The 8,831-nt window shown below is 33.9% G+C and overlaps 1 protein-coding gene across 2 annotated transcripts in view; it reads left to right on the top strand.

Annotated features, from left to right (window-relative positions):
- VPS13C (vacuolar protein sorting 13 homolog C (S. cerevisiae)) overlaps positions 1-8,831 on the top strand; it is a 189,868-nt gene that overhangs the window by 132,548 nt on the left and 48,489 nt on the right. For both annotated transcript variants that reach the window (XM_011975761.1, XM_011975760.1), the window contains 5 exons: positions 809-913; positions 1,612-1,776; positions 3,300-3,428; positions 4,010-4,143; positions 5,755-5,881. In XM_011975761.1, coding sequence (XP_011831151.1) covers positions 809-913; positions 1,612-1,776; positions 3,300-3,428; positions 4,010-4,143; positions 5,755-5,881 — 660 coding nt within the window. The remainder of the gene's footprint in view (positions 1-808; positions 914-1,611; positions 1,777-3,299; positions 3,429-4,009; positions 4,144-5,754; positions 5,882-8,831) is intronic.

The raw sequence follows: 8,831 nt of genomic DNA, 5'->3' as shown, positions 1-8,831 counted from the left end.
TGTCTCTACAGTTTGATTCAGTAGGTCTGGATATGGTTTGAGACTTTGCATTTCCAACAGGTGATGCTTTGGGAACTCCACTGTCTTTGAGTGTTGGTTAACACGTGGTATTGTAATTGCTTGTTTATGTGTCTGACCTCTAGTTGTCCTCAAGTTTTTTACAAACTAATTGGATGGATGAGGGTGAGATTAATACAAGGGCACAGTTTGATCTCTTCTATAAAATTTTATCTAAATCCCAGAATCAGAAGTAAACTATCCTCTCACCTCGATAGCATTTTTTGCCTCTTGTATGGCTCTTATCCCATTGAGTCTTGTATCATAATTTTTAGTATGTATTTCCTAGTCTGTCTAGTTGGAAGCTCATTGAAGACAGGAACTGTGTCCTATTGTCTTCCATTCTGCCTGTCACAATGTCTTTAATGTAATGTCTGCTGAATAATGTTAAAGACATAAATTCTCTATATGCTAAGACTTTAAAGATTTGTTAGCTCTGTATCATAAGTCTATCACTGGAAAACATCATTTTGCATTATAATTCTTCTTAAAAACAATACAGAATCTCATTGGTATCTAGGTTTACTATACTCATTGCATAGGTGAATGAGAAAGTCAGAACTATGTTTTTGTTTTATTGTTCCCTAGAGTTTTTTGTGGCTCTGTTACCTGTTTGCAGTATGGCTTTGATTATATTTTTCTGTGTCCCACAGTACTAAAGAAATTTCTAGTAGTCCAGCAACTTTCTCTCAAAAAAAATTATTATTGTGTTTTAGATTGCTTATATGACGATATGTGCTCTCTGGTATAGGTACAATTAAAAATTTCAACTAGTGCCTGGTCCAGTAGTTTCTCATTGGATACAGTGGGAAGTTATGGGTGTGTGAAGTGTCCTGCCAACAATATGGAGTACCTGGTAAGATTCTGCTTTCTCATTTACCTTTGATTCCATTCACCTTTTCTACAGTTCAACAAACAAGTTGGCTCCTAAAGTGTACAGAAATTTGAATTTAAAGTGATAATGTGGAGGGAGGGCTGTTATCACTACAAATTTTTATGGTCACTGATACCAGAACAAAACCTGAATTTGTCTAAGTTTAAGACAGTGAGTTTAATCCATCCAAGTGAGCAACTTGGTAAATATTCACAGTATGGTAGAATCCTTATTCTATGCCACCCCTTGCCAGACATTTCTTAAATCTTAAATTCGACTAGTATGAAAATTTTAGTAATCTGATGCCAATTAACCTATTTTATTACTACTTCAAAATTTTTATTTTACTAATAACAGATAATAAAACTTGTACACTAATTATAAAGCAATTTATGTTTGAAATTTTAAAAAGTAGGGAATTCTAGACATACTAAGTCTGTCATTACAAGTCGTTAAATTACTAATTGATATTTCTTGAATTGTTTCTGATGGAGCGAAACTAAGGAACTAAAATTTTTTTTTCTTAGACGATAATCTGTAGTAGAATGTAACTTGTAGTTGCTTTATTTAGGAATTATTGTTTTAAAATATGTTAAGAAGTTTGTGTGTGAATGAGGGGATGTGTGTGTATTTCAAAGACATTGAATAAACTGGAAAATAAGCTTGTTTCCTTTCCACAGGTTGGTGTTAGCATCAAAATGAGCAGTTTCAACCTTTCGCGAATAGTTACCCTGACTCCCTTTTGTACCATTGCAAACAAGTCATCTTTAGAACTAGAAGTTGGCGAGATTGCATCTGATGGCTCAATGCCAACTAATAAATGGAACTATATTGCTTCTTCAGAGGTAACATTTTTCTTTATTACAACTGGTTCCTAAAATATACAAGTAAATATTGACATCTAAATAAGAATTGTATATACCTCTTTTTCAGACTCTATCATATTTATGTGTTGAAATATGACAGCCAGCTTTGAAAGATTTTTTTCATACTATATTTTTAAAAAAAGAAGAAAAGTTTTGATAATACTTATACTAGCCTAGTCTAGATCATTAATAGTTTTTTCTAATTCTTCCTATATGTGTAGAATGTAGCTATGTACTGTAAAAAGTACATAGAGATTATGTATTATATGGTGTCTCCATAGTCAAGGTAATGTCTCTATATTCAAGAAGCTATTGTCTTAAAAGAGTAGTAAAAGTCAGCACATGGAGAGATAGATAGCACATGCTAAGTTGTAGGTGGTTATAGAATTTCTGAATAGGTGAGCTGGAAATTTCTTTGAAAATTAGCTAAAATTCCGCTGTCTCACTTTACTGAAAAGGGGACTTTTCCAAGATTGATAAAGTCATTGGTAGTTGAAATCATGGTGTTATAGATCAAAAGATAAAAGTTTCACAGAAAAGGTGGGATTTGAACTAAGCTCTTCATGCTCAGTAAGATTCCAGGAGGTGAAGCAAATGGGGGAATGTGTGCCAGAAGAGGACAGGTGCAAAGATGAGCACTGGTGCTTGATCTTGACTGAGTTTTCAACCAAACCAGCTGACTCTCCGGATGAAGGTCACTTTCTACTGTGTAAAACAGATTCTAAAATTATTTTAAAAATTTTTAGCAAAAGACTGAAAAGGAGGGATTCTAATTACAATATGAACCAAAAGCTCTAAGAGCGTGGTGTGTTCAAGACACTTAGAATGATCTCCTTAAACTCAGCAACAAATAAATGCTTCTTTTTTTTTTAAATCTTTGCTGTGGGTTTGATTACAGTAGTATTTTTTATTCAGAAATAGAATTTACCTAGTATTCTATAACAGAAGGACATTTTGTGTTAGGAATGAAATATTCAATAAAAACTGAGGCTTAAAGAAGTAAGTATATGGTCTGATTAATATCAGACATCTAGGAGGATGGTGTCGGAACTTCCAGCAAGGTCTGTGGTGTTCTTTCCTCTGCGTTCAGTTGTTTTTCTGGTTTATCTAGGATAAGATACTCTGTGAAAGAATTCATCGTGTATTAGTGAATTAAAGTGGATATACACAAAAGCAAATGAGATTATAATTTTTAAATACAATTTTTAAATAATAATGAATTTTGTAATTCTTAATCAACAGACTCTTCAGTTTCTCATACTGCAATTATACCATAAATACATATAGACTAATATATCTGTATTCTCCTGATGCAGTTTCTTTGATTTCATAGTCATTATATTGTCAGTAATCTTACTAAGAGATGTGGAGGACATATTTTTAGAAGCTTCATAATAATTTAATCAAGATCAGAATCAGAATTGAAAATTTAATTAGTTAATGTCTTATTTATTATATTACAGTGTTATCCTTAAGACTGATAATAACTTTTATATTTATAGTGCCTTCCATTTTGGCCTGAAAATTTGTCAGGCAAACTTTGTGTGAGAGTGGTGGGCTGTGAAGGATCTTCCAAACCGTTCTTCTATAACCGACAGGATAATGGCACTTTATTGAGCTTAGAAGATCTGGTAAGTTTTCATATTTTAAAATAAAATGTATTTGATTTTTAAAATTTGCTTTGAGATATTTCAGTAAACCATGCTATCAAAATTTACTGATAATTATTTGAAGGTCCTGCTATATCAATATGTAATGCCAACATATATTTGTAACAGATCAGAGCCAGTTTGCTTTTCAGTAAGAACTTAAGAAAACAGGCTGAGTGGGGAAGCTCACGCCTGTAATCCCAGCACTTTGGGAGGCCGAGGCAGGTAGATCACGAGGTCAGGAGTTCGAGACCAGCCTAGCCAATATGGTGAAACCCCATCTCTATTAAAAAGTACAAAAATTAGCTAGGCATTGTTGCACATGCCTGTAATCCCAGCTACTCGGAAGGCTGGGGCAGGATAATTGGTTGAATCTGGGAGGCGGAGGCGGAGGCTGCAATAAGCTGAGATGGCGCCACCGCACTCCAGCGAGACTCTGTCTCGAAAAAAAAAAGAAAAAAGAAAACAAAGCTTTTGTGTTTTACATAATATTGAAATTCCATATGTAAGTGTAGATTAAACCAGTACATCAAACATACTTTTTTTTTTCTTTCCTACAATAGAATGGGGGTATCTTGGTGGATGTAAACACTGCCGAACATTCAACTGTCATAACTTTTTCTGATTACCATGAGGGATCTGCTCCTGCCTTGATAATGAACCATACACCATGGGACATCCTCACATACAAACAGAGGTATGAGAAAAAACGGTTAATAGGAAATACTTTTATTGGTTCACAGTAACTAATGGGAAACACTTTGGTTTCATATTCAGAATGTTTTTAGATTTTAGAAAGGTGATACGGAACACGTGGTGTTAATGTCTAATATCCTTACATGTTTTGAGATAACCCTCTGTAAACACATTAGTATTTCTGCAGCAAAACTGATGAATATTCACGTCAAATGGGAAAAATAGAAATTATTAATAGTTTCATATCAATTCAGGTCAGGTTTTGCTGCCAAATGAGTTTTGACACCAAACTTCCAGAAAAATCTTTGGGGTTTTAGAGCTTTTTAAATTTCAAAATGGCAGGTAAGGGAGTGAACCTGTTTGAGTATTCCCTTTCCTGGTAACTTGGTAATGCTCAGTGACCCTTTTCCTATAAATCTGTATTTAGTTTTTTTGGGTAGGGGTAGTAGAAGGTTAAATGAGAAGATGATGAGTAGATAGTGATGTTGAATGTATAGCATTGGCTGATAGGAATTTCATTGTTCTTGCCTTTGCTGTCATTTGGTTTGGATGATGTCGTTATTTAATGGTGGAGAATTTAAGCCCTTAAAATATCGAATAATTTTATTTATAAAATTATGTATATTTATATTAACATATGTATATATGTGTATATATATTTATACATATATACACACATATAAATGTGTGTATATATGTAAATGTCTTAAAGATTTCCCTAGTCTTAACTCTAATGGAGTGAATCCAGTGAGAGATTTAAAAGTACAGATTAGGATTAAAACCTAGTTGGATTACTTTTTTTCTCCCAGTTCTCTGGAATATTTTTTGCATTAAATGAACCAATACTTTACTTAAACTGTAATAATCAGTTTTAAAGTCTCCTGGGAGTCTTGTTAAGATGCAGATTTTGATTCAGTAGCTTTTGGATGGGGCCCTGGACTTTGCATTTCCCACAAGTCCCCAGGTAATGCTTATTCTGCTTGTTTACAGACCACACTTTGTGTAGTAATGGTATGGACATAATTTTTTTTGTTGCTACAGCCCATAATATATCTTAAGTATTTTATTTGATTAAAAAGCTTAATTGGTCACGGTAATGCATACCTATAGTCACAGCTACTTGAGAGGCTTGGGTAGGAGGATCTCATGAGCTCAAGAGTTTGAGGCTGTAGTGCAATATGATCTTGCCTGTGAATGGCCACTGCTTTCCAGCCTGGGAAACATAGGAAGACCCTGTCTGTAAAAAATATGTTTAAATTTAAGCACTGAGTGAAAGTTCGGCTACTAAAGATATTTACTCTTCACAGCTATTTCTACAGGTGGACTCTGACCTGGCAATCTGTTTACCCTAATGAATTCCATTGGTATGATTCCACTTGGATCAATTCTGAGTGCATTGAAGCTTCAGAAAGGGCAATATTCTGTTTCCCCAAGCTTAAAAACCATTAATTTATTAGACATTTTAGGGTACTTGTTTTTAGGTAGAGTTGTGTTTTATTAACCAAAGGAATTGCATAGGACTTTTGTGCTAATCCCCTCCTCAGTAAACTACGGGTTTGGATTTCTTAACTCCAAGATAATTCTGATTTTCTCTCTGTTCATCATGTTTCAGTGGGTCACCAGAAGAAATGGTCTTGCTGCCAAGACAAGCTCGACTTTTTGCCTGGGCAGATCCTACTGGTACCAGAAAACTTACATGGACATATGCAGCAAATGTTGGGGAACATGATCTGTTAAAGGTATCATTTGATGTGAATGAGTGCTCTATGAGTTACCTGCCAGTGAAGGAAGTAGAGAAACTATCTTCAATGACTCCTTGTCCTAACCGAACTAGAAGTGAATTGGAAGTATTTCCAGAATAAGTAGCTTTTGGACTTTAGATGGCAAATACTGTAGTTCAAACCAGTATATTGTATTAGATCAATCAAAGTAATTTAATTACAATTAAAAAAAAATAGACCTGCTTTATCTTGCCCACCTAAAGACCAGTAAAGCACCTTTTTTATTTACCAATTTTAAAATGAAGGAATTGTAAGACTAAGTTGAAAACAACTTTATTTTGAGCATATCTCTGCCACTTTTGACTATGAGTTTTTAAAGCATGTTTTCCTAAGCACAGCTATATATTTTGTTAATTAATGGAGTCTGATAGATGCAAATTATCGCATGTAAGAAATTTAGTGAAATAGTTATTGAAACAATATTTAGGTAACTGAGTTGATAAAATATGTTATTTTTTAGACTCTTAGCCTCTGAAAGGGCCCGAAGAATTCATATACCAGCCTCTCATCTGATATAGGAATTGCTCCTGCATTAGTAATAGATCATCCAGTTTCTGTATGAATATATTCCATGATGAAAGAGTTTATATAGTGTCATTGTGCGTTGTTCATTGTCCAATAATGCCAGCTGTTAAAAGTCTTTCTTGACTTTTGCTTTAAAATGGTAAGTGGCCAGCAGTTATTGGATTATCCTCATTTCTTCTCTCCTCACATCTGATACTACTCAGCAACTGTAGCTCCCAGTAAGTAGCATATAGATACTAGAGAGAAGGTGGCAATGACCTTCTGGAGGAAGATATAAAGGTCTGCTTATAGAAGCAGATCCAGGAAGAATTCTGTTAACAGCATGGTCAGGGATTTCAGTTTTTAATGTTCCTCTTCTATTTGGTGTTAGCGAATGAGACAGTAGGAAGAGAGGGTGATTCCACCTCAGTCAGCAGATAGTCTGCCACGTATTGAAAATTGAGCTATAAGCAAGGAAATTGTTCATGTTTTTGTCCACTCAGTTGATCAAAGAAGGGAGTTCTGCTTAGGCCCTAGTGGACATGACAGGGGAGTTCAAAGAAAATCATACATTGTTGGCAAACACTAGGTTTACACAGATCTTTCCTCATTTAAGTATGATAAACAGAAAAAATCCCAACATGGACTTTATGAAAAAAATACTTCATTAGAAAAAGGTAGCATTATCCTGTTGATTCAGAGGGCAGTTGTACCTCTGAAAAATTTTTTACTACAGGACCAGAAGCAGCATTTCAAAATGTATGCCTGGCATCCTCAACTAAGTTATAAAGACATGATACTATGAAATAAGAGAAAGCAAGGTGAAATGAAAGACAAAGACAGCAAAATAAAGTGTAAGGGGAGAGGGGAAACTATATTCTGTGCATACTATATATTTATATCCCATTTAATCCTAAATTTTATTGGAGAAATAATAAAGATGATATCTTTTTTAAAAAGCTGTCAATTAGTAGAACTCAAATCAGTGAGAAAGGAATTTCAAAACAATGAGAAAATGAAAATAAGTAAAACTTTGCCGTTACAGTAAAAGAAAGAAACCTAAGAAAGTATATAATAAATGACAGATATATTTTATTGAGGACATATCATATATTGATGCTTTTTATATATTATCACTAATTCTTATGATAGGAACTTTGAACTGCTGGTTGGAATTCAAAATTAGGTCTATCTGACTTCAAAGTCTGTGAACTTTTTCTGCTAGACCATGCTTCCCATCAGTTATGTCAGTAAATGAAAATGGTTTAAATTCTATTAAAAGATAAAAACATTCATATTAAATTAAAAAATTAAGATTTAACTGTAAGTTGTTTACTAGAGTTCTGTTTCAGCCACGCTAACAGAAAATTACAACCATGAAGAGAGATGGTAGAGATTTAACAAGCAAATGGAAGTAAAAACAAAGTAAAGTTGTTGATTTTAATTTCTTTCTTTTAAAAAATTCATACATAATAGTTGTACATTTTTGAGGGGTACATGTGATATTTTGATACATACATAAAATGTGCAATAATCAAATTGGAGTAATTGGCATATCTACCACCATAAACATTTCTCTTTATGTTGGGAGCATTCCAAATCTTCTCTTCTAGCTATTTCGAGCTATAAAATACATTATTGTTAACTATAGTAACCCTACTGTACTAGCTAACGCAAGATCTTACTCCTTCTGACTATATTTTTATACCCACTAACCAACCTCTCTTGTTCCCTCCCATCCCCTTCTCATCCTTTGGTAACCAACATCAACTCTCTATAAAATAAAATACACTTTTTTTTTTTTTTTTAGCTCCCACATATGAGTGAGAACACGTGCTATTTGTCTTTCTGTACCTGACTGACTTCACTTAACATATGACCTCCAGTCCTATCCATATTGCTGCAATATTTGACAGGATTTCAGTAATTTTTTATTACTGAATAATGCTTCATTCTGTATATGTAGCACATTTTCTTTATCCATTCATCTATTGATGGACATTTAGGTTGGTTCCATATCTTAGCTACTGTGAATAGTGCTGCAAAAAATGTGGGACTGCAGGTATCCCTTCAATATACTGATTTCTTTTCATTGGGATATATGCCAAGTAATGGAATTGCTGGATTATAGTTCTATTTTTAGTTTTTTGAGGAAACTCCATACTGTTTTCCGTGTAGCTCTACTTACATTCCCATCAACACTATACAAGTGTTCCCCTTTCTCTACTTCCATGCCAACATCTATCTTTTTTTTTTTTTAATTAAAGCCTCTAACTGGGGTGAGATAATCTCACTGTGGTTTTGACTTGCATTTCCCTGGTGTTTAGTAATGTTGAACATTTCTTCATATACATGTTTGCCATTGTATGTCTTCTTTTGAGATATGCCTATTCAGATCTTTTGC

The sequence above is a fragment of the Mandrillus leucophaeus genome, unplaced genomic scaffold (genome assembly GCF_000951045.1).
Source record: "Mandrillus leucophaeus isolate KB7577 unplaced genomic scaffold, Mleu.le_1.0 Scaffold1583, whole genome shotgun sequence".
Classification (NCBI taxonomy): domain Eukaryota; kingdom Metazoa; phylum Chordata; class Mammalia; order Primates; family Cercopithecidae; genus Mandrillus; species Mandrillus leucophaeus.
This window is presented reverse-complemented; position numbering and strand designations above follow the sequence as displayed.